This window comes from Struthio camelus, chromosome 1 (genome assembly GCF_040807025.1).
Source record: "Struthio camelus isolate bStrCam1 chromosome 1, bStrCam1.hap1, whole genome shotgun sequence".
NCBI classification, from domain to species: domain Eukaryota; kingdom Metazoa; phylum Chordata; class Aves; order Struthioniformes; family Struthionidae; genus Struthio; species Struthio camelus.
The window spans coordinates 211,491,763-211,517,933 of record NC_090942.1 but is presented as its reverse complement, the minus strand read 5'-3'; the positions used below and the strand labels follow the sequence as shown (position 1 = coordinate 211,517,933).

The 26,171-nt window shown below is 46.8% G+C and overlaps 1 protein-coding gene across 3 annotated transcripts in view; it reads right to left on the bottom strand.

Annotated features, from left to right (window-relative positions):
* Positions 1-5,365: 5,365 nt before the first annotated feature.
* Positions 5,366-26,171, bottom strand: part of MAML2 (mastermind like transcriptional coactivator 2) — a 227,481-nt gene continuing 206,675 nt past the window's right edge. For all 3 annotated transcript variants that reach the window (XM_068930423.1, XM_068930422.1, XM_068930424.1), the window contains exons 3-5: positions 19,003-19,206; positions 14,598-14,709; positions 5,366-10,141 (exon numbers count right to left, since the gene is read on the bottom strand). In XM_068930423.1, the coding sequence (XP_068786524.1) occupies positions 9,162-10,141; positions 14,598-14,709; positions 19,003-19,206 (1,296 nt within the window). In that variant the 3' untranslated portion in view covers positions 5,366-9,161. The remainder of the gene's footprint in view (positions 10,142-14,597; positions 14,710-19,002; positions 19,207-26,171) is intronic.

Genomic DNA, 26,171 nt, shown 5'->3' with positions numbered 1-26,171 from the left:
CCTGTGAAAGCATCTCTGTCAAAATGGTCTGCATGTATCCAGAACAGGATCATTTAAAAATTAGGATGATGTGAAATTTTTACTGTGGCAGGATCCTTTCCATGTCTTTCCTCGTTTCTGCTGCTGCTGCACTTCTGTGCTGCCATGGGAGGGAGCAGTGTTCCTGGCTGTGCAGATCTTCTGAACTGCTGGCACTTCCCGTCAAGTGATTTAGATGTAATGGGAAAGGTCAGCCCTCACCCTGAGTCTGGTGCAGTTCCTGCTGCGATATATCTGGCCAGACAGGAAAAATGTTAAGTGTCGTCAGAGTTTCCCACCCCCTCCAAGTGGTCTCTCTGGCTACACTTTCCTGGGTGAATGAAACATGTCTGGGGACATTCTCTGGTCCTGATGCCCCATGGCGCAGGATGACTCGTGTCCTTACTACTGAACTCTCTTATCGTAGGATAAGAGAGGGAGTCTGCATCCAAAGTGCCTGTTGGGAAAGATTCTCGGTCGAGGACATGGGACTTGTTTGGAAGGGTGGGCACTGGCCTGGACTCAAGCACTACGAGGGCTCTCACAGTCTGGCAGTACAGACAACCGTGCTCCAGGGTCTGGGAGGGATCCCTGGCTGTTGTTCAGCTTACGAATATAGACGTAGCTTCTTTAGCCAGGCAGCAGATTTGCCTGAGGCTTCCCCAACCCCATGGGCCCTGTCTTTGCTAACGGACTAGCCTGGGCATAGAGGCAAAAGGCGCAACCACTCTTTCCCAAGGGAGCATCGCTGCACTGTGCTGTGCAGTCTTGCTTCACTCAGTAAAGTCGGTTGGAAGTAACAACGCTGCACAAAACAGCATAAATAGGAGACTTCTCTCCTTTGTGTATCCTGCTACTGCTGCTTTCTCCAGGGAGGCGTAATGCGAACAAACACATGTCTACAGGGTAGCCATCTGCCTCTGAAGTAGTTGTCCGGCTGCCTCCACAGCCAGGATGGACAAAGAAGCACCTTTAGGGCATGGGTCTCTTGACCAATTTTAGCTATACAGTTGTACTGATGAGTGCAATTGTGCCCTATTTTCCACACTTGAGTACGAGGGGGCCCTGATGCTGATGTGAGGAAATGGCAGTCCCACTGCCTGAAGGTGTGCAGCTTTGCTGGGGAAGGGAGTGCTCAGCCTGAGCTGAGGGGCGCAGAGCAAGGGCCAGCATCCCTACACCTCTCCTAAGAGGCAGCTGCAGCCGAGGTAGGGCAGGCTGGGGCTGTGAAGGGGCACAGGTACCTAACAGCAGTGGAAGGAGCACGAAAACAGGTTCTGAGCACCTTGGAGGGCCAGCCGTCATGGCTGGAAGGGAACATTGCACTGGAGTGGTGACTCCCGTAAGCGTCCTTAATCCTTTGGGGTAAGGGTGAGAAAGGTGAGAGATTCCCTTCCGTCCCTCCTCCCTGCAGAGAGGAGAGAGAAGAGGAAGGACTGAGCCCTTCTCTGTGGGTAAAGGGGCAGAAGGCAGAATTATCCTTCTGCTCTAGGTGCAAGTGGTGGTGGAGGGAACAGGCCTGCGGGCTTCTCCCAAAGGCCCCTGCCTCCTGATGGAGGGAATAGCTTTCTCAAGCCCTGCTGACTGGTCCTAGTCAAAAGAGGACCTGCAAACGGGGAGCTTGCTAGCTGAAAGAGCAGAGCCAGCGGGGGTACTCAGCAGCTTTTCTACATCAGAGTAGCTCATGGCTACGGCATCCAGGAGGAGCAGGCCTTGCTCCAGGGCAGCGCGCAGCACACGGACACCAGGGAAGGGAGCAGGAGCAGTTTCCGGGTGGGTGACTGGCGCAGCGCTGGCAAGGCAGGCAGGGCAGGCAGAACTGAGGTAGCGGGGCAGCAGTGAAGAGAAGGCATTACTCCCAGCAGCTGCGTGCTTGGCCGCTCTCTTGCAGGCTGCGAGTCCAGCTTGCTCTCCCCGCGGGGCAGAGCAGCTGCTGCTTCGCCCCACAGCTCAGGCCTCAGCAGCAGTGCCATCGTCCCCTCTATGCCCCACACCCCTGGAGCTGAGCGTGCAATCCCCGCTGCTCTGTGGGAGCGCCTCACTGTGGAGGGGGACACCGGCTGCACCGTGCCAGATGCGCAGCTAGCTCCACTCCAGTCCTATCTACAAGAGGGAAAGCCCTTTACGGTGGTTCCTGAACACAACGGGAAGTTTCACACTTGCGTGTCAAGCAGCACTGAAGCAGTTAAGCTGTAGAGAGCCTCTTTCTGCTTGCTACAGCTGAAAATAGCACAGCCAGCCTGTGAATGCAGGCAGTGCTGACATCTGTCCGTTGAAAGTGTCCTCCTCCCTTCTCTACCCCTTGCTGCTCCGTTCACAGGGCGAGGAAGGGCCACCCACTTGGAGATGAAGGGAAGGACAGCTAACGAGGAAAGCCTCTCGAGGAACAAGGAATCACTGCCTCAGATCTGGCTGGCTAAATATAGCCCAGCAGGGATGAATACTTGTGTGAAACAACCTGCAAGTCAGCGTTATCTGGTACATGCTGGAATTTCTTTAGCCTGAAATGACATATAATGCCAGGTGACCACTGAGGAAAGGAGGAGAAGCCCTTTGTCTCCTTTCTGGCATCTCTTTGGGGCCTTGGCTAGGTGAGAGAGAGAGAGAGAGAGAGAGAGAGGTTTCTCCAGGGCATGATTCAGGGCAGCATGTGGGATTGAGGAGCGGGTGCATACAACCAGGGGAGACAGCATGGGACATGGCTATGGAGGATCCTCTTGCACCTCTTCTGGGAAGCCTGCGTGCTTGACTGGCTCTCTGAAATGCCTGTACACCAATGCACGCAGCATGGGGAATAAGCAGGAAGAGTTAGAGATCTGTGTGAGGTCGCAGGGCCATGATCTCATTGCAGTGACAGAGACATGGTGGGATAGTTCACATGACTGGGATGCTGTCACGGATGGCTATGTGCTTTTTAGGAAAGACAGGCCAGGAAGGCGAGGTGGTGGAGTTGCTCTTTATGTGAGGGAGCAACTAGAATGTACGGAGCTCTGCCTCGGGGTGGATGAAGAGCAAGTTGAGAGCCTATGGGTAAGGATTAAAGGGCAGGGTAACATGGGTGACACTGTTGTGGGGGTCTACTACAGGCCACCTGACCAGGAGGAAGTCATCGATGAGGCCTTCTACAGACAGCTGGAAGTAGCCTCACAATCACAGGCCCTGGTTCTCATGGGGGACTTCAACCACCCTGACATCTGTTGCAGGAACAACACAGCTAGGCACAAACAGTTGAGGAGGTTCCTGCAAAGCATCGATGATAATTTGTTGACTCAGGTGGTGGAGACGCCAACGAGGAGAGGTGCAATGCTAGACCTTGTGCTAACAAACAAAGAAGGTGTGGTTGGAGATGTGAAGGTTGGGGGCAGCGCTGGACTTCAGGAGAGCTAACTTGGGCCTCTTCAGGGACCTACTTAGGGGAATCTCCTGGGGTAGGGCCCTAGAAGGAAGAGGGGTCCAAGAAAGCTGGTTCATATTCAAGCATCACCTCCTCCAGGCTCAAGATCAGTGCATCCCTCTGAGGAAGAAGTCGAGCAAAGCGGGCAGGAGACCTGCCTGGATGAGCAAGGAACTCCTGGCCAAACTCCAGCAGAAGAAGGAAGTCTACAGAATGTGGAAAAGGGGACAGGCCACTTGGGAGGAATACAGGGCCGTTGTCAGAGTGTGCAGGGATGCGACAAGGAAGGCTAAGGCCCAGCTGGAATCAGATCTGGCTGGATGGCAGAGCTCAGACGGTTGTGGTGAATGGCTCAGAGTCTAGTTGGAGGCCTGTGGCTAGTGGTGTCCCCCAGGGGTCAGTCCTGGGCCCAGTCTTGTTCCATGTATTCATCAATGACCTGGAGGAAGGGACAGAGTGCACCCTCAGCAAGTTTGCTGATGATCCTAAACTGGGGGGAGAGGCTAACACACCAGAAGACTGTGCTGCACTTCAGAGGGACCTGGACAGGCTGGAGAGGTGGGCGGAGAGGAACCTCCTGAAGTTCAACAAAGGCAAGTGCAAGGTCCTGCACCTAGACAAGAATAACCCCAGGCACCAGTACAGGCTGGGGGTTGACCTGTTGGAAAGTAGCTCTGCAGAGAAGGACTTGGGAGTGCTGGTGGACAACAAGTTAAACGTGAGCCAGCAGTGTGCCCTTGTGGCCAAGAAGGCCAATGGTCTCCTGGGCTGCAGGAGGAAGAGTGTTGCCAGCAGGTGGAGGGAGGGGATCCTGCCCCTCTCCTCAGCCCTGGGGAGGCCTCACCTGGAGTGCTGTGTCCAGTTCTGGGCTCCCCAGGACAAGAGAGACATGGCACTCCTGGAGAGAGTCCAGCGGAGGGCTACCAAGATGATTAGAGGGCTGGAGCATCTCTCCTATGAAGAAAGACTGCAAGAGCTGGGCCTGTTCAGCCTGGAGAAGAGAAGATTGAGAGGGGATCTCATCAACGTGTACAAGTATCTGCAGGGGGAGTGTCAAGAGGATGAGGCCAGTCTCTTCTCCGTGGTGCCCAGCAACAGGACAAGAGGCAACGGGCAGAAACTGAACCACAGGAAGTTCCATCTGAACCTGAGGAGAAACTTCTTCACTGTGAGGGTGACAGAGCATTGGAACAGGTTGCCCAGAGAGGTGGTGGAGTCTCCTTCGCTGGAGATATTCAAAACCCGTCTGGATGTGATCCTGGGCAATATGCTCTAGAGGTCCCTGCTTGATCAGGGAGGTCGGACTAGATGATCTCCAGAGGTCCCTTCCAACCTAAACGATTCTGTGATTCTGTGATTCTTGGGGTGCCCAGCTGTCTGCTGTGGCCATAGGAAGATCCCAGGGCACTGGGGAGCTGCTTTAAGCTCGAGGTAGGTGTGAGTGAGGTGGTGCGAATACCCATGACTTAAAACTTGAGCTAGAAAGAAGCAGTCCTCAGCAGAAAATGCTGAGAAGGGGAGAAAAGACATTGAGTGCGTCTAAGGTAAATTGCTGGTAAATGGCTTGACGAGGGTTAGTAGAATCTTAGACTGTGTCAGACATGAATGGCATGTGCTTGTAGATCGTTGCAACCTCATCACTATAGCAAGGCTTAGGAGATTTGAAGTAACTTGCTGTGCTGCAAGACTATACTAACCAATTCACCAGGAGCTAAAATACTCATGGGTTATTTGCTAACCCTTGCTGGTAATGAAACAGTCGCTTCAGTCAACAGAACCTGCCCCCCAACTCTCTCACAGAGAAGCAGATCGAGCTCCCAGAGGCGGTCAGATGCACATTCTGCCCCCTCCCTCCCAAAATAGCATTGTAATTTTAATTTACTCAGACAAATAGGCAGTTGACTAAGCGGACATTAATTATACAATTCTTGTTAAGAAAAAAGACACTTGGGATAATTTTGATTGATTTACTTGGCAGAGTTTTGATAGCTACTGAAAAACATACTATTCATGTTTAGGTGAAAAATAAATGGAGTCAAATAAGTGTCACTGCATAGTACTAGGAGGTATATACAGCCACATGTAAAAATGCATAAACACAAACATTTCTGTACAGCAACTTTTCCTTTCAGTCTGTATAGAGAAACACTGGTTTATAATATGGGGAAAATATAAAGCAGACATACATGCAACAAGGACATGACAGTTACATAGGTCCCACCTGCCTCCCAAGAGTTACAGTAACAATAACAATAATAATAATAATAGCCTTTTTCAGGGAAAAAATTTGAAACCTGGAATGTTTTCATGTTGAGGTTTCCAGAGAGCTTCAGATTTTAAACATATCTGAAGTTGATTTAAAGGCTTGATTCAAAGCCCTGTGAAGGCAATGGATAGACTCCATTGATTTCAGTGAGCTTGGGGTCAGGCCCAACCATTTAACAACAATCCCATTCTGCCCTCCCCCAAAATCCAAAGTTGAAGTCTGCAGATAAAAATAAACAATCATATCATACAAAATTTTGTATATAGAATACAAAAGGTAACCATTGACTTTTTGTATAAAATACAGCTTTTTGATAGTATATTTATTTCACATATGTATAAATATAACCCAAATAATATGATTTTTATTATTCCTACCAAAATATTATTACTTTTTGTTTTTTACAAAAGTTTACAAAACAAATAATTCTTTATATTTACAACCCAATACTGCGAAGAGTGCCCAGTCAATGATGAAAAATAGACTATAAGGGTAGTGCACTTAGCCATTGCAAAAGAAAGAGAAAAAAAGACAATAACTTTGTTAAGATATAAGTGTTCTGAAGAAATGATACTGGATTCAAGTTTTGGTTGCAAGAGTCTTTCACAAGCTCACATTTCAAATGCATCAGGTGTATCTTTACAGGACCGCACATGGCCTCTACCTTATTACATTTACTTGAAACAGAATTAATTTACGATCCCAGTGACGGCACCTACAGCCAGTGTCTTGTTCACTGCAGGCTGAGGCCAATGGAACAAAGCTCAGCATTGAATCCAGCACTGACAGGCATCTTGAAGTCTTGGGACCAGCTCCTCAGCTGAACAAATTTTTTACATCATTTGAGGATCTGAACACTGAAAAACCATCTAGTCTTAGTACAGAAAACAGTAGTGGCTTTTTCAGTGGCCTGTGAGAGTGGCTGCTGAAGTTACCAGACTTCAATGTTCATTGCTTGTTATGAGACCAGCTGAGCCTCAGCCTTAGTAACATAGCAGTTGTTTGCTCATGTAAGACCTTAGGCAATCACTGCTGACCTGCTCATGGACTGTGTGTGCCTGTGTATGTAAGATAGAAGAGCTGATCTTCCCTCCACTTTAAACTCATGTAGCTACTATTTCAGCCTATTTTTGCACCATTTATAGGGGAATTGTTTGTTAGACTGCTTCCGTATCACTCCAGAGTTAGTTGTGGGGCCAGTAACCCAAGCCGCAAAGCTGTTTAAAGATGTGGAAAAATTTTCTTCCATTGGTATTGGCATATTAAAAGGGAAACCGTACCCCAGTCTGAACCGGGAAGAAAAGGAAGCTTTCTGGGCAGCTGAGCCACCGTGTTATGCAGTGTAGAAGTGTGCAATAGTCTTAGCTGGGGCAGAAGGGACACTCCCGTGGGCTTTCTCGTCCCTCTTATGAAACACGTGTCTGGGAATGAACAACATCATGGATGCAGCCTACCTCAGCTGGCAGATCTAGCCAAATGCACATGCTACACCTTTCCTGTAGGTGATGGTGCTTGTGTGTGTGTCTAAGACCGTGTTTCTTGGAGAAGCAGGAAAAATTGTGCCTACAAGAAATGACAGGGTGAAATGATTGGAAAAGCCTTATTAAAAACTCTCTTGAGAAATCGGTCAGATAAGTACAGAGGCTATTGTCAAGCAGTCTACTTATTCCATTGCCATTAACAAGAATGACTAAAGCTCTTCATACTGGCTAGAGCAATGCCTCTTGGCATTGAGGCATGTGAAAGTAGGCATTATATTCCTTTGCCACATCTAGTCTCAGCTAATTCAGAGGAGGCTGTGAAACATGTCTTACCATATCATTTTAAAGAATAGCATTTTCGTTTGACTTGCAAGATCTGTTCCCATCTATGAACGCTCTTATCAGACTTACTGTGGAACTGCTTTACAGTGACATGGGACCGCCTTCTAATAGCCTTACTGACCAAGCCTTTATGAGTAAATTTAATATGGACAATACTATTCTCTGACACTAAGGTCAAACGGCATGGAACAACCTGTATCCTTATTATTCTGTTCTGTTAGCCTCCAAGGCAAGTTGGCTGCAATCTATCTATGGGAATGGTCCTTGGCCCAGGTTAACGCCTTAGCCATGCACAGAAATGCTCAAGGCAATGTTAGCCGAGCTATCCCCAAACCTAGAACAGATGACTGAGTTCCAGTACCCAGGAATGTTCCCAGAAACTATTTCACTTACAAGTACAGATATGGCTGAGAGGAGCTTCCTACTGCAAATAAGCGAGGTGGTTACGACTGATCTGTCATGCATGCTGCAGCAGTACTCCCATACTCTGCCTGAAGGAGGCTACGGGGATCTGGGCCATCATCAGACCTCTTTCAACTCCCTGCTATGGCAAGGGAGAGCAATGGAAAGGGGGATGGAACCAAAATGCTGTGCAATCAGAATGGAAGCGTCTCTCCAGACAGACACGTGCTGGCATTTCTGCAGGGATTAACCGGTTTGATAGAAGAGGACCAAAATGAACTATTTGTCATTTGCCATGGGTTGAGATGAAAATGGGGGTGATTATTTTGGCTTAGCTGAGTTGCTTCATGTATTTGTCCTCCTCTAAGCTGACCTGGGAAAGTAGTCTGTGAGGGTCAAATTCTGAGCACCTCTCTCATTCAGATTGTCCTTTAAAGTCACTGGAGTCCCTTGGGTAGGACAAGGTGGCAAAGGGAGGCTCTTGAGCTTTGGAATAGTTCATCTCCTGCTTCCCTCAATGCCCAGACTGATTGTGCTGCTGACAAGAAGGTAGCCTCCTCTGTCACTCGTGGCAAGCACTGACAAAAGGGAAAAAGCAAAAAGCTAGAGCACACTGAGTCACACACTGGATGTCTGTCACAGAATCAACTTTCTTCTTTTCTTGGATGGGACCACTTACCCTCTTCTGTGCTACAAAAGATAGAAGGTTTAAAATAAAATCAACAGAAAAGCAAATGAGAGTTTGTACTATGTAGAAATAAACAGTTTTTGTAATACACTGAGATTTACACAGGGCCTGATCTTGTCAGGGGTGAGTCCCAAGGTATTCAAGGGCTGTGAACACGATGACTGAAGAGCTCTGGCCCATTTGGGTTGCTATTTGCACTGAGAGAAATGATGTTTCACAACCCACACCACTGTCTGGATCTTGCATGTGTGGGAAGCTGTTTACATTTTTGACACAGCACCCGTCAGAAGAGCTGACGTGTTTACAATGCGCCGGGCACCAGTGTGGGGAACAGACCCTTCACATGCTCTCACTCCTTTGTGATAGGCATGAATGTCACTTACATTATTGTTTCATTGGAGGAGACTTCAATTTTGTTCCTAGAGCAACTCTTCAAATGGGGCAATTGCTCTATGGGGTATTTTAAAGGACAGCCCAATTAATAGAGTGTAAATTAATAAAGCAGACTGTTGGCATCTACAGCGAAAGATAATGTCCTTCCTGCTTCTGTTTCTTCCCTGGTACTGTCACTTATGAGTGGTTTCCCAAAATTTCATCGAGGTTGATGTCTTTCATCCAGTCATCATTACCAGGTTCCGTTTTCAATAAAGAATCTATAAAGTCTGAGTCACTGTTGAGCGCAGGTCCTATACTGTCACCTTGCTGGTTCAGAAAGTCAAACCCCAAGTCATTACCATGGTCAGTTCCTTGGTAAGCCCGAGAGTTTTGGTTGGTAGATGTGAAACCGACTGATGGCAGAGAGGCTGGAGGTGTCATACTTGTTCCTGGCTGATTCAAGGTAGGCACAGTCTGTCCTCTTAGCTGGTTAGGTCTTATGCTTAGACCTCGCAGTGAACCAGCAGATTGTCCATTTAGAGTCTGGTGCATTTGGTTTAGAGGAGGCCTCATTTGAACTCCTGCTGTTAATTGATTAGGAGGTGCCAATGCACGCTGAGGAAAATGCTGGTTGCCTATGGTGCGTTGCAAAGACTGGTTAGGATACGGATTGCCTGTGGGGAAACGGACCCCTGCGGGTTTCAGTGTGTCCTGCTGCTTCACTGTGGCTTCTTGTGGGGCCCAGTTCTGAGCAGTGGCAGTAGCCGTGATCATCACGTTGGCCGGTCTTTGCGTGGGAATACCTGTGGCTCCATGGCTCAAACTTGGTCTTACTTGCTGTGAGTTGACCACTGACCCAGTCCCAAAAGCTGCTACGCTGTTTCCCTGCGTCATGGTTTGCTGTCGAGACATCATGGGGTTATTCTGACTGGGCAGCATTTGATTTTGGTTTCTGTGTGGCTGCATTTGGTTCATTCCTGAAGTCACATTGTACGTGCTTGGTTGGTTGCAAGAAGCATTCCCGTAGCAGCCCATACCCCGAGCTGCGGGAACGGAAGGCATTCGCGTTCCAGTGGGGGTGGACATGAGGCTGGAGCTCTGGGGCATGATGCTATGAGTAGAAATGGGGTTTGATAAGGACATGTTGGAGCTTATACTTGCAGCAGGTGAACCACCTGGAATGGAGAAAATAAAACAAAGTGTTAAAACAAACACGAGCACATCTTGCTGACATTATTCTAAAAGTGTGGGCAAAACTGCCACATGGGCTTACAGCAAAGGCACTGCCACTTTTCAGGAATTCCCTAAGCCCCTCCCAGGGCAGGTATTCTGAGGAGATATAGTTATATACAGCCCGGGAGCTTTGCTATTTCCTGTATATCAACTACTAGCAACTGTTGGACATGGGACACTGCTATGGTTTGATCTTTCTTATGTACAATAAATCTAGGGTGAATTTGGCTAGCTTTGACTTCATCATCAGATCTTATTATGTATTAGTCTGTTTGGTTATTTTTATCAGTTGGTCCACCATCAGCTTCTGCTTACGATGCAAGTATTTAAAGACTGTGACTATGTCTGTGACCTCCAAAAACACCAATCTCCATTTATGGAATTTTTCCAATCCTTCATTTGTTCTGATAACTCTTTTTAAAACTTGCCCAATTTTCAACACTTGATTTAAAGACTGTATATCACAACTAGCCACAGTACCTAAGTAGCTGCTGCACAATTCCAGCCTGGATGTAGAACAAGCTCTTTTTTCTTGTTCAGCGTTCCTCATCACAGATTGTGTTTGTCCTTTTGGTCATAATCACACACACTGTCTGCAGTGATATGTGGAGACCTGTCAGCCATTTCTTTAAGTGCCATGTTAATTGTATCTCTCTGGTTTCTTAATCAAAAGATCATGCAGCATGAGGTCAGATGCCTTAAAGTCCATTACCTGGATAACTATTACCTTTATCAGCCAAAGCTGTGGTTTCATTAGAAAAAAATACTGTGCTATTTTGAAAAGATGTATTTTCCATCAGCCTCTTTGTCTGACATCATTAATTGTAGTCCCTTCCTTCATTCTTTATTAATCAGGGCATATGAGCTCCCCAGTACTTTTGCTGAGCTCTGAATTAGGTCACTAGGGCTGCAGTTACCTATTTACTCTTTTAATTTTTGTCATGGTACTAGCCTTCTTCCCTAGAATTTCAAAACTAAATAAAAATTGACAGTAACAATTTGGAGAACCTCTCAGCTAGTTCTTTGAAAAGTCTTGAACACAAATCATGCACATACATATTTTAAAAGTCTATGTTTAGTAACAGCTGTTTAATACACTGTTCTTGTTGGAATTCACCATAATGATCCTATAAATCCTTTCACTCCTCCCCCACACTAGAAATGAAGAAAAAATACCACATATTTCTGCCTTTTCTGCATTATTTTTTCTACATTTGCTATTCCCATTCAGTAATGGATACACAGGACTCCTTAACCTAAAGTACTTAAAATAGTCTCCTCCCAATTTATTGTTAACCCGGAGGGTGACCCCACAACCAGAGCTGCTTATTCCAAGCCAATTAGACACAAATGCCTAAATTAAGAAGCTGGTCTTATCCTTATCTCTTCCAGAAGAGGAGATGGAGAAAATAACTCCAATCAGGAGACATTTAACTATAAAGAATCTAGTGAGACTATCCTAACTGAAGCATTTAAATTCAGTCCCAGAGTTGGGCAGTCCCCGGGACAGGAGATGGTGTGAGGAGCCCACCTGGTTTTACCCCTGCTTGTGCAATAGGATTCTCACCCATGTGCGAGGCTGGGAGCTACCAAGCTGTATGTAGCTTTGGAAAGGAAAAGAGGAAAATCAATGCTAAGCAGACAACCTCATGAGTAACCTCATCTTTGGCTTTGCTAGTAAGTTGTGTGCTTCTTATTGTACTTTGAAATACTGTGACATCTTTTCAGGGGGGCAATGAAGATCGGGATCTCTGCTCACTCGTGTCACTACTGAAATGGAAGAACACCGCAGGAATCAGCAGCATTTTCAAAAGACCTGAAATAGCAATCTAGGGGGAACTCATTCTCTCTTTCCAGCTGAACTAAAACAGACGTAATATATTTGTGGAATCAATTCACTTGCTGCTGGGATGAAGCCACTCCCAGGGTGACCCTGCCAACTGTTGAGCAGCCCAGCGGGCTAACATCTCACTACTTGTGCAAATGCCATGCTCTTTAAAGAGCACAATTGGTCAGGACGTGGGTTGTACACATTGTGCAAAAGATGAAGTTTCCTTTTTCTTTGTACTGCTATTTTTATCCTTTTATTTTTAACACAAATATTTTCCGTTCTGATTTCTTCCAGATGGGAAGAAATTTCTTCCACAGCAGTGCTGCGTACAGCAGCTGGACACCCCAGGCTATGGCGATTCTGAGAAACGCCTTTACCGCCCGATTCACCTGCCATTGTCTTAAGGGCTTATTGCTGCAACATGGCACTGTAGGAAAAAGGACACAGGAATAAAATGTTTAACCATGTGTCTCCAGACCCCCCTGGTATTTTATTTAACTTTTTTTCTCTTCTTCCCTGACCTGAACAGAACTATTCCCAGAAAAAGGGAACAGATTCCCTGCTGTTACTCCCTTATGCAAGAATTTCCTAATCACTCCATCTGGTAGCTTTGCTGCTAGCTCCCAGCACAGCCTTTTCCCCTAGGCTAGCCTGAAAAGCTGCTCTTCTCCTTGGGTTTACTCAGTGGGGGCTTGAGATTTGAATGGGCAAGTACTGCCAATCCCACATGTTTCAAACCCAGGAGACGGGATTCCAAATACCATGAGATTGGCAGAGAGTCCATCAGATTTAGAACATCGACAAGAGCAACATAACAATGGTGATCTACTTGTTTTGGAGCCTTTCACAGATGTGGCTGTAGTCACATTTCCATCTTCTCTCTCAGGCTAGAAATGCATTGTTCTCTAAGTAAAAGCCAAGAATCTCAGTTAATCATTTGATTCCAGGAATGAACCTTTAAACAACACACCAAATCACAGGATTCCTCAGAGTTGCCAGAGTTGTCAAAACAGATATTCTGATTAGCACGGGAGGTACCAAGCCAGCAAACTGGGCTTTCTGGCCTCTGGCATTGCCCTCAGCACTGGTTATTAAGCTGGCATCAGTGATGCTTGTGCAAATTTACTGAAGCTGCTGAACACTGAGACCCATTAGAAAGCAGCAGTTTCCAAACTGCAGCAAGCTTATTACTACTAGAGCTTTTAAATGGCAAAGTAGTACTCGGACACTGATTGCCCAAGAAGCTGAGTCCTCTCCTTCCATCTGTACATAGGCACAAGCTGTTGCTGTCAAGGTCAGCAGGGTGGGCAGAGGAGTGGCATATAAGCAAGCTGCCTTTGGGAACCCATTGACAACATAATAGAAGCTGGAAAAGATTTGCTACAAAGGATAGGGGGCAAGGAAAGACTCAGATCCTTGGATGAGGCAGTTATAGAAAAACAAACAAACCAAAGCATCTTTTTTTTTTCTCACTGTGCTGCATACTAAAATCACTGGAAGGCAAAGGATCCTTTTTATATTTAAATAAACAGATATTTGGGAGTATAAAGAATATTCTTTTATCCCATTTGCTGCATCCCTCTCTCCCTCAGCATCTTTTCCTTACTCTGCATATGCTCGCAGAGCAGCCTGCAGATAACCAGCAAGACAAACAGCATAAAAAGCCAAACAGGCAGCCCTGCGCTCCCCAAACTGGACTCTCCAAGGAGGAGAGGGCTCAGGAGCTCAAACACAGGGCTTGTCCTGAAGTGTTGGGAATTATGTGACCTAGGCTGTTCTGGCCTAAAACAGCAGCTTTCCCCACACTGACTGCTCCATTGAAATGCTTCTCCTAGAGCTGCACTGAGGCCACGACTGTAAAAACAGGCTGAAAGTTCAGAGGACCACAGTGGTTGTCCATAGTGGTATAATACAGGCTACGTAACAATCAGGAGGAAGGTCCTCGTGCTGTACAGCACACACGAGCTGCCATTTGAAGGGAGGGATGTTTCTCATCTCAGTCTCTGAAGCAACAGGTACCATGTATGTACATGGGAGAAACATCTGGATGGAGGGAGGCGGCATGTTCACAGGGACACCTCTATATCACGTATTTGGACACACATCTGCCTCAGGCAGTGCTAATGGCAGGGTACCACCCCCTTCTTCCCCATGGCAAATCGGTGCCTGGGAGGTGCAGTATCAGCTTGGATGAACTCCAAGCTGGTTCCCTAGTTCATACATCAACACCTTTCAGTAGTAGCAGGGCAGTAATGTAAACAGCACAAGAGAGCAGCAGCCAGCAGGCACTGCCAGAGGAGGGAGGAGAATCCCAAGGTCCTTTGGGAAGGTTTCCAAAAGGCTTGGAAGTCTCCAAGAAAACATTCTCTGTTTCTTCCTTGCACTGTTATTTACACAAGCAAAAAGCTCCCAAGACAGAATGTAAGCATTTTAACTTCACTTTAAAGTGAACTTTACTTTAAATCCCTCCGTGCTGATTTAAGTGGATGCACAGAAAATCAGGCCCCTGTTATCAGTGCACACATGGAAGGAAGGAATGAAGTTTTATTTAGGATGAAGACACTTACCAGAATACTGGTTTGCTTGTTGCATGTTGACCACGTTCCTTCTTTGGTCTTTATAATCCGGTGGTGGTCGTGTCAGGTGTCTGTTTAGCTGGTCTTGTGGAGTAATTTTCTCCTAGAGAATTAGAATAGAAGTATGTTAGTTCGTTTTTCTTTAATGCTTTCTTGGTCCTGTGTTTTATCTGCCACTTGCTTTTCTCAGAACGTACAAAGCTGAAGTGTTCTTTACTTTCACCTTGTCTGGTCCACAGGAGAAGACTTCAGTGGCATCTGTCAACCTGTGCTATCACCCACTGAAGTCTGTATGGGAATCTGCTGGTTGTATTGTGTTGGAGTCTAGTCTAACTTTCTTTAAAATCACTGAGAGCTTGATCAGCCCCTAAGAATACTGGTCATGTCTCTACTGCAGTAGAAAGTGTGCTCTGGTGTCCATGCCATCTGGCTTGCTAATACATCAAGCAGAGGGATCTGATGGCTTCTCATGCCTCCCTCCCTGTCTCGGCTGCCAGGTTTTCTCTCAGAGGAAGACAAGGAGCACAGAATTTTAGCAAATACACAGGTACAATCCTAACTCACAGCTGGGATGCAGCTGGGGAAGCAACCAGGGTCCAGGCCTGCAAGGTCCACACCTGCCCATTGGCTATGTTAATACTTCATCACCCATCTCACTCATGTTAGCCTGTCGTTGTGCCAATGCGTACAGCTGGCAAAGAGGATTTGACTACCTATGCTTTGTCCCAGCCATCCCCATCTACTTCATCACTCCTTCCTCCTGCAGTGGAGGAGCTCCCATAAAAAGGATTTAGCAATGACTGTGCTGGTCCTGTTGTTTTTAATTCCACTCACTGTTGCCCTGTGCATCTCCATATATGTACATGTATGTTGTCTTTCCTGTTACACTGGGAGCGCAAGCTCTTAGGGGAGAGGGTAGCGGGGAAAGCAAGCTGGAAAAGACAGCTACTAGGGGAGATTTTATGTTTCAGGCCTATAAGGACACATCTCTGGTGAAGAAAAGACACACATTCAAGTCTGTGAACCGAATTCTGACTAACAGCCTTGTCTTCCTGAAGATCTTGAAACTGAAGTCACTGGAGTCAGCGGCAAATCTCTCATCAGCATCAATGCGGGGTGAAACTTCCCCTGTTCCTGGAGGCCGACACTGTGACTTTATGTGTCTAGAGTGTTACTGCCCGTCCATAAGCAATGACTGCTCAGGATGTGTGGCCCCACGGCAGGAAAGCGTGGGTAAGAGCTTGATTGCCTCAGTCATTAATAAGTCAGTGCTGGTGTACATGCGCCTCCCAGAATTGTGCGTACCGTGCAATTATTGCATAGGCTTCACCCCCTTCTCTGCAATGTGCTAAGCAACGTGCTTGTACTTCATACTTGAAAGCTTGAGTTTAGCTAATCAGGGGCAATTTCTGTCCACAAGCTATTGTCGCAGTCATCTCAGAAACAGACCTCTTCATTAAAAACTTTCATTCCGAAAACCTCCATGCATCTTGCCCCTGCCTATCCCTCCTCCCCCAGGGCAAGTAAATGCCGTACTCCAGAAGCTCCAGTTGTGACATTATCCACAAGTTGTCTTTAACCTCACACAGGAAGAATCTGCTCGACTCTGCAGTCCTAGCAATGGCAGTGCAGAGCCAGGAGCCAGGGCAGTATCGTCCAAGGGCTCCCAGTGCCTGTGTCCAGGTGGTCCCTGTAGTTCCCCACCACCTGCCTCTGCAGGACCTATTCAGGGCTGATGGACATATACAGGGCTGACGGACGTATGCAGGTCCAAAGGACCTGTACAGGGCCAATGGACCTACACAGGGCCAACGGATTTATGCAGGGCTCCTGGACCTATGCAGGACCAATGGACCTATGCAGAGCTGATGGACCTACACCTTGGTCAAGTAGCTGCCCCTGGGAGTTGGGGGGCAGTGGCAGGTTAAATGCCCTCCTCGCTCTTCTGGTATAAGTGAGTCCAGAAAAAGCGAGCGGAAGACAGAAGACATTGCCGGGGGGTTGCTGAAGGTGCCCAGGGCAAGTTAAGGAGAGCAGAAAGCAATCAAGGGGCAAACTTTAAAAAGGCCCAGATTTCAGAATGTGAACGAGTGAAGCTGGGGAGCTACGCTGCATTTATACAGCAGCCCCTTCACACTATTCTGCCAGCGTGCACCATCCTTGATGTGGATGTGAATCACAACTATACTTGTTTTAAGGAGCTTTGTGCCACCAGAACGGCATACTGGCTCTTCAGCGTGAAAAAAGAATCAGGCCCTGGCTGTTAGCTGAAGCTTTTTTTTTTCCCCCCTGCCAGGAGCACTTCGAAACACTGTGAGAACAACCTTTCTTGTGGTATTTAGGGATTTCCGTAATGCATTCTGGGAGCGAGTGAGTTTCATTACGATTCATTTAAGGCTCATTTTAACATACCACCCAACCTGAGCCCTTGTGAAGAAGAAAGGCAGGTTAGCTCCTAGAACATCCCTGCAATATCTGTAAAAAAGCTGTAGCTAGGCTTTCTGTGTTGTATGTATAAAAAGCAGAAACAAATACAAGCTCATGAAAAATACTGCTTATATAGAACTATTTTAATTTCTATTTAACTCTTACTTATTTTTATCAAGAGCTATATGAACAATTAATTTTTTGTCTGCTAAAAATTCTGACAGAAAACTCCAGCACTTATAGTTGACTTGAAACTTCAGTTTTTCTTTTCATAAATTAAAAAGCCAATAAAAATTTCCCATATAGAACAATTTAAATCCTGAATTTCAAAATCAAGTTTTTTAATTCTCTTTTTTGAGTGGAAATAAATTTCTAAACAAAAAGATATTCTCAGTAAAAGTGGAATCATCTTGTTTCTACAGAATCCACATGAAACCATTAATCTTTTTCAGCTTAAGTGTTGCTCTTTAATTACAGAATAGAGCTCACTGAATGTTTTGCTATTTCTGAATCTACATTTTTATAGAAAAAAAGAAATCTTGGCTTCAAAATGTCACCACCTTTACCTTCAGTTTTCCCAAAGTATTAATGTCTGAATCTGTACTCCTCCATTCCTTTTACACCTGTAAATCTTACACCTGCACACAGTGGATAGGAAGTTGGAGAGTGTGGCCTATTTGTTTTTAGATTTAGGTTCTGGTTGCCTCTGCTCAGCTGGCATATGGACATGTAGCTAAGTCACAAGCCTAGGTGCCGAGTCCCGCACAGGAAAGTGGGAAATGTTCATCTGTTGCATGCTGCCCTACTAGCCATTCGCCTTCTCCTCTGGCTCAAGGTGTGTTTTTAGGGCAGAGCACCTCCAAGGTGAGAAGTGGATTTAAGGCTGTGGGACAGCCAGCACAAATGGGTCTGCCCTGTATGTTGTCCTGAGAAAGGTGCAGGCTGAGCTAAGTAAGCCACAGGTGTGGGCTCTGTTGTCATTGCAGCCCAGGGAAGGTGAAGCAGTTGGCTGCATCTCCTCAAGTCTCCTCCATCTTTCTGCAGTATCCTCCGTGCAGCCTTTCCCTCGCCACTGCAGGGCATCCCCCTTGTCTTCTGTCTGCCCCAAGGGCACACCAAGCTCAGCTCCTCTTCTTGGATTACTCTCACCTTCCCTCTCCACTTTGGCAAGCAGATCTACACTAAGGAACAATGGGGAAGAGGGTAAGGAGAGCACATGCTACAGGCCTGGGTGGCTGGGGCTCCCTGTGGCAGTGGCCATGGGTGATAGGCCATGAAGCACCTTCAGCCAACTTGGTTCACGTGGTATGAATGACAATGTCAGCTTAGGGGAACGAGACCTGGGGTTCAAGCATTTATAAATCCCAACAAGACCACATATAAAGCTGCCCCCCCTCCCCCCATATCTCATAAGATGACAAGAAACTGTACATTGCTCTCTCAAATGCCAAAGGAGAAAGAATAAGTGGCTACAAATATGTGGAAATGCATAAAGTAAAAGAGAGAAAGGAAAGCTTACATAGGATCCTAGCCAAGCACACAAATTTGTGTTCGATCCTTGTTTACATGCAGGCAGTTTGTAGCGTGCTACCTATACTGCAGAGCCTGGAAGACAACTTTCCTCTGTGGTCAGAGTAGTGTGGCAAAGTAGCGGAGTAGTGTACCTCAGCTTATCTTAGAAGGAACACCACTGAAAACACTCATATACCTAGAATTAAGCATATGCGTTGCTAAACCGTTCTCATAACAAACCACAGTAGCTCAGATACTTGACTTGTTTCATGCAAACTGAACAAGATTTCAAGAGGGCTTAACAAAGTGCTGGAAAATATAAGGAACACTCTAGAAGGTCTAGGCATTGCGAAAATGACCTAGAAGTTTTGGAAGACTTCTTCTCCCCATCTTAGCTTTCCTTTCTATTGTTTCCATGAAAATCTTTTCATGTAAAACATGGAATTAGAAAACTTACTGCTTCCGCCAATATCTGCTGCTGTAGAAGGAGTTGTTTTTGCTCCATCATTTGCCGTTGCAGAGCCTGTTTCTTTTCCATCAGTTGCTGATTCAACATTGATTGCTGGGATGAGTTCATGTAACCAGTTCCAGTGTTCGGATTTGAGCAAGAACTGGAACTTGGAGTGGGGCCAGCTCCCTGGCCTACCACAGAGTGTTGATCCTGAAACAGAAGAAATGGCTCATGAAGGATGAAAATAATAGTAAGCATCAAGAAAAGGAAATAATCCTTTTTATGCCATTAGCTCAAGTACAGGACAGAGGACACACTCCTAGGACAAGTGACTGATACAAAGGCCTTGATAAAATAAGAAGGGGATTGAGCAACTTTATCATTTATGGAATAATTTGAAAACTTGCCAGGTGGTTCCAGCAGAAAACCTCAATGTTGTACCAGTAGTTTGGGAAATGTGAAAGGAAGTAACTGAGCTGTCCCGGGATCTTTCAGGAAACTTCCATTAGGTTGTATGGCAGTCTGTTTGACCACAGGGGAACAAACTCTCCCTCTACGGGTTCTTACCATCTGGTGAGCAGCAACAAGAATTTTTTACAGACTCATTGCTAGAAGTGACATCTATTGTTAGAAAATACAGAAGTGGTAATTTATTACTTTACAGTGCAGTGTGTGGTGCCATTTTCATTTGTGTCTTCAACTCCCTCACAAGAGCAATTTCCAAGAGATGTGGTATGCTCTAGAGCTGAAAATGGTCTCTCTTTAGTTGCAGGACTAAACAGGCTTAGAGCTTAGCAACTTCTTTAGTAATACAAATGTGTAACTGGGTAGGACTTCAAAATGGGCTTTGGGGTGCTGCCTTGTCCTTGCTATGGCTCTAGATCTGCTTTCTCTTCACAGTGTGCAGTTTCATGAGGAAGGGATGGCAAAAAGTCATCTCAGGAGGCAGAGGGGAAAGATATGGGAAATCCAGACCATGAGCTACAAGATGAAGATGAGCAGGGGTTGACAATATACTGTTCATTTTTTTATCCATAGTTTCTCTTATCAGCAATATGCTTTATGTCTATTTGTTCCACCAGTGTTTGGTACTTGGACCTCTACCAAAGGAAGGAAAGCACACAAAAATGTTCAAACTATTTTTGATCACTTCATAGTCACGTATTCTTTAGCTCCACAGCCGTAAAGAAAATAGAAGACAATGGAGACTTCATAACAGTTATGAGAAGCATCAGTTTTCTGACTGCACTTTGTTGCAATTCACTATAGGAACCAAACCACTTAATTTTGCATGATCTAATATCCAGCAACATATTTGCTCCAGAACACAGGAATCCACAAAACTTGCAGTTTGATGCTCCATGTTTTGCAGTAACTAAGGTGTAGTTTCTGGATTTGGTCTACTAACTATGATAAAGCTCTGCCCCATGGCCGTGGCTTCCCATGTCATTCAGGGAAAAAAGGACTGACCAACAATGAAATAAGGACTGGCAAAGCCAAGCCTATCCATTCCCTGAAGACCAAGGAGTACTAACACTCACCACTTTGAAAACTCAAGGGAAGCTCATTTTCGTGTCTTAGCTTTTGCTTAGTGCATTCAGCACACAAATACACTCTCCCTCCCCCCCCCACTAAATAATACAAAACCTTCTGACTAATCCAACTTATCTTTAGACCATATGGCATGGAAGAAACACAATGATTGTTATGGTTATTTCTATTTTAAAATAATGCTGTGGCTTTTAGTTGGGGCCACACGAGTGCATAGCTAGCTAGATAAAGTATTTGACATCTCTTCATGAAATAAAAAACATAACTTTTTCCTGGAGCCACCTGCAGCCCCCAAGGCAGTGTTACAAATCCACCCTTGAAAATTTATTGGGCTCTTACACAATTATATCCTGTACACTTTCTCTCAGTTCCAGAAGGAAGCCAGGATTTCTCGGCATTGCCACATTTTTCAGCCCTTATGTTAGCTGTAAGATAGAAAATACCTCCTCTGAACAGACCTGCTTGCCAAGATGTTGCGCAAACTTTTTTGTCTTTCTTAAAATATTTTGAAAAGAAAAATATGTTACAATAAATTGGCTTTGACTTCTATATTCAAATGACACTCTGGCTTGAACCTAGCCACATGTTACATCCATTAATAGAATTCATCTGTTGTGTTTTTGCACAGATAATGCAGGCTCCCCCAAATGTACTTTCACAGTCCAGGATAAAAATAAAAAACAAAACAAAACAAAACAAACCCAAAGCCCAACCTTTTCTCTCTCTCTGCCAGCCCATATAAGCTGTGGGGAGAGATTTTATTTTAAGATAAACTGGGCAGTGTCCATTCACGATACCTAGCAAAGAAAGCTTTTCTGTAATAGCAATTGGCACAAAACACTAGCTGCTTGGCAAAAAGGCTCTGAGAAAACAGTATAAATCAGGAACTTGGAGCCAGTGTATTTTTTTTGCATTTGGTCCTTTCTCGGCTGTTCATGAAATGACACTGTGAGCCTATGAATCTATGATGTGTTACTTGTCCTGCTGCTGATCTTGCATAGGCAGCTATGTATGTGAGGGAGAAGGAAGAATAGTTTCCTAATAAATCACGGGATTAACTGCGCGGCAGTTTGACCCTTCATGAACTGGTGCTATTGAGCCTTACTCTCACCCCTCACTTGCATCACTGTAAATCAGCACACAAAAGCGTTAGACTGCTGCTTGTGACATGGGACTCTGCCCCTACGTTGAGTCAAAACATGCTTTTTAACCTCCGTGAGTTGGAAGGCAAGTCTGGGTTGCAGCACCTCTGCATCTATCGAACCATTTCAGCCTATTCCAAGATGGTCTTTACTGCAGCAGCTTCACTCCAGGTCCACACAGCTAACACTGCCTGTGGCCAGCCTTCTGAATTTCCTTCCTGGTGTCCTAGCCCTGCTGTTCGTGCGCTTCACTTTAGACACCCTGAACAAAGAAACCCCAGAGCAGGAGGTGGTTTGCCCCTGGCCCAGGAGAGTCTCTGCCCAGGAGGCTGCAGCAGCGGCCCAGCGGCCCTCCTGCCCAAGAGCCTCATCCTCCTGCCTCCTCAGTGGCACCATTTCATGGGCAGGCACCTGCCTCAAAGTGCCCACCCAGGGCTCAGCCCTGCCTGTGTACGTAAGACTTGCAGCAAAGTGCTTCAGCTCTACACAAAAATCCAGCCGTGTCCTGGCCGTCGCCCGCTCTTCGGAGCGCGGCAGGGCTCGGGGGCCAGGGAGGCGGTAACCCCCAGCTCAGGGGGCTGCTTCAGGAAGGATGTGCAGGTGTCCACATGCAGCTGGGGTCTTGTTCATGGACCTGGGAGATCCCTGACGAGGTTTAGACACCTCCAGGGAGAGGCACGTCTACAGAAGTGGAATCAGCTGTGTGATGAGGTAACCCTCTCTCCCTAATACCTCCAAGGAGATCATGCGACAGGGGGTGCATCCCTGCTGCCAGCGAAGTGCCAGGGCTGGGCCTGCAGTGTGAGGCCTTGGACGGGCAGGAGTTTTGGTCTCTGGGTTGGCCACCACCTCCTGCTCCGCTGCTGGCATCACTCGTGTGTACAGCTTCCTCATCTTGCATCCTGGGCCGCGGAGCCGGGGTCAAGCCGCAGCCCCAGGCGGGATTGTGCCCGGTGCCAGCAGCGCGGCAGGGAGCAGCAGCTGAAGGCTGAGCTAGCACTCAATGAGCACCATAAATCCAGGGCTGTTCTGCACTGCTTGCTTGTTCTGTGGTGCCTAAATCCACCTCAGCAGTGTTTTAGGTGACAAAGCAGGCACATCATAGCTCATTCTCTGATATTACAGTGAGATATAAAACCTACAAGAAGCAGAAAGAATGGCAGAGTACATGAAAAATCCTCAGCGCAGGTAGCACAACTGGGATTTTGTTCATAAGCATCACAAAAACCATTATGCTCTAACATTTAAATGAGTAGTAAATCAAAACATTTAAGAGCAAATTTGGCTTTAACGTCCTCTGCTACAGCTGACTTGTATTCATACAAATGAACAGAGGTTTTGGCTTCTAACACACATACAGACTTTCTAAGATGGATCTTTCTCCTTCCTCCTTCTCTTCCTTTCCCCTTCCCTTCCCTTCCCTTCCCTTCCCTTCCCTTCCCTTCCCTTCCCTTCCCTTCCCTTCCCTTCCCTTCCCTTCCCTTCCCTTCCCTTTCCCTTCCCTTTCCCTTTCCTTTCCCTTCCTCTCTTCCTTTTACTGTTGCAATAAACCACAAAAACCCAAGACCATATCACAGGCGTACTTCATGCAGAAATTCCAGATCTGGATTTCTGTTTTGCCTGTTCTGCAGAGTGGATATCACACAGACTTCAGAAACTCCTACCCCCCTTTTAAAAAGAAGATTAAAAATAACCAGGTGACCCAAGGCCAGGGCCAGGCATATTGGAGGTCTGAGGTTGGCCAAGGGGATTTGTTTAGAGCCCAAAATACCAATTTGTGGCAGAAACACTGACAAGTGGAAAAAAACACGTTCTCTGTAAAGCTGACCCCTATATAGCTGTTTCATAGGTCACTTTACTCTGCCTGGATGGAGGAATACACCTCCATTTTTCACATGTGTAACTGCAGCTCATTTATTCCTCCCCGTGCTGCAGATGCTGCCAGTGAGTTTGGAGGTGGCTGAATATCAAGTCTGTTGCCTGTTCTGGGGCCCTTACCAGGGCTTTCACTAAGGTGCCTCCAGTTGGGCTCACCGTGGTCACCTGCCCACCACGCAAGACAATGCTAAGTCTGTCCAACTTCTCTTCTGGCTGTGCTCTAGCCTGCCCCTGCAGTAACTAAGCTCCTTCCTCCACAAGGGCATGGCTTTTCTTTTCATTCCTCATCCTTTTATTGCATTGCTTTTTTGCCCACTCTTCCCCACTTTGCCTCGGCTCCATGCCTGGTGTCCCCCTGCTCCAGACCGGTCAGGTCCCACATACTGAGCCAAGATACGCACCAGTGAGTCCCTCCTTATATCTGCATCCCCCCTGCCTGTGTGCAGCTCTTCACTGCAAACCCTCTCTGGCCCCGGGACCCTGCAGGTCTAAGCTGCCTGCGTCAGCCTTCAAACCCAAGCGCTATTCTGTGGGCTGAGGCCATGGCAGAGACGCGCCAGAGACACCTCCCCTCCAAGCCCCCTGCAGCTCCGCAGGCTCCTTGCACACCGTCCTCGAGAGGTTCCTCCGCAGGGCTGGTAACTGAGACGAAAGGCTCCAGAGCAAGTGAGCGCATTGTCGTGTTTACAGGCAAACTTGCCAAGGAAAGACAGGAATTGTCCTGATTGCTGGTTTTACATTGCAGCAATAACAGCAGTGCGTGGCAAGAGAGGGGTTTCTGCAAAGCCGAGAGCTGACAGGGCCACTGTGCCGCTGAGACAGTGTAAGCCTTTCTCCCTCCCTTTCCTCTCGTAGCTTGTCGGGACCCCCTGAAAGATTTTTGCAAGCTTTCGTTTCTGAATTCATAGTGCTGAAGCAGCTTAGGGATACTTGGCTGGAAAAATACGTGCAAACCTTTAGCCTCTTTCTCCTTGAAATGCCTTGAATTGATGACTAGTTTTGGTGGGACAGAAGGGAAACAAAGGTCAATTTTTTGCTAAACCGCAATGTCCGCAGAGGCTGTTCTCCCCTCAGCCAGGAGAGCTGGCACCTTTGTGACGGGACAGGCTTCTGCTTCTTGCAGATTTTCCATCAAAAGGGGGGAGATTTTTTCCGCCTTTCTGTTCCACTATAGGGCAGCTCATTCTGTTTTCAGTGTCAGGTCTGGAGTGACAGCTCTGACTTTCACTCTCCTTTTACATTCGTTCTGGTTTAAAGAAACAAAGGATTAAAGGAAAAAAGCAAAGGCCTTCAGATTTATTCACTGACGCCTGCTCAGCGGCTGCTATGTGGCTTACCAGAAGCTGCTTCCCCAGCACTTTCCGGGAGAAAAGCTGTGTAAAATTTTGTTCATCTGGTAACCAAACCTCTGCATTTTGTTCACACTCACAAGCAGTTTGATTCAGTGGCGTTAGTCAGCACAACAGGCTATTTAGAGCGAGGATGGCGGAGATAAAAACACCTCTCTGGATTTCCTCCTCTGAAATCAGGGACAGGCGGCCTTCCCGCCCCTGCAAGCTTCTCAAGGACATTTTCCTTTGGCTGAGAGCCACCTTGGCTCCGGGCGCTGTGAGGAGGAGCAGGACGACGACTGCAAGGAGCGGCTTACAGGTGGTGGAGGCCAGCAGCTCCTGCCACACTGCTTTAGGATGGCGCAAGCCTGGCCGTGACGCCCAGTCCCGCGGTGACCCACCAATGTGACCCTGCGATGCAGCACCGGCCGCACGTGCTCTCGGGGCCCCCACGCGGTGCCAGCGTCCCTGCCCGACCACCCTGGTGAAGCTCAGCCTCATGTGAAGCCCTGTGGGCTCAGTATTGCCATCCTTATTCAGAAGAGGCCATGTCGCTCAGGTAAACCCAAATGCTGGCTGCTCTGTCGAAGCAACGGCAGGCCTCGGCAGCCCCGTCCGCAGCCGCCTCTTTACTGCTGCATCTGAGGCGAAGCAGGAAGCGTAAACAGCCCTTTCTGCACTACGCTGGGGTTTCCACACACATCTTGGTTCCTAGCACCGACCGCCCATGCTCCCTGCTTCAGACAAGAGAACAAACTTACGGCAAGACACTGGCAGAGTGCCTGTAGAGTAAGAATTTTTCTAGCTATAGCAAAGAATGGTGTTTTCCTATTTTTAGGAATAACTCCCACTTGTGACTGGAACGTACAGGGCTGTTTTCTGTGCCAGTGTACACTGCGAGAGCCCCAAGCAGTTCCTGAAGTTATGCTGATTTGCAACCGCAGAGGACCTGATTTACGTATCAGAGCTCGAGGGAGAAATAAAACAGGCGAAGCAGAAATACAATGGACCTGATTCTCTCTTGCCTTATTGCTCGTTCAGCTCCGTGGGGGGTAAAATAGTATCTTGCTGAGCACCTCAAACTCATTCAATCTTTTTACATATCTGGAACATACAACATAAAAGTGAATCTCCTCTAAGTTTAGGTCTCTCAACCAAAAGCTTGAATCAGATGCCCTCTAAACTGCCTTCTGGAGCACGGATTGGGCTGTGTAATTAGGATGTAGATGCGTAATTTAGGCAACTAAGTTAGGAGCCCAAATCAGATGATAGG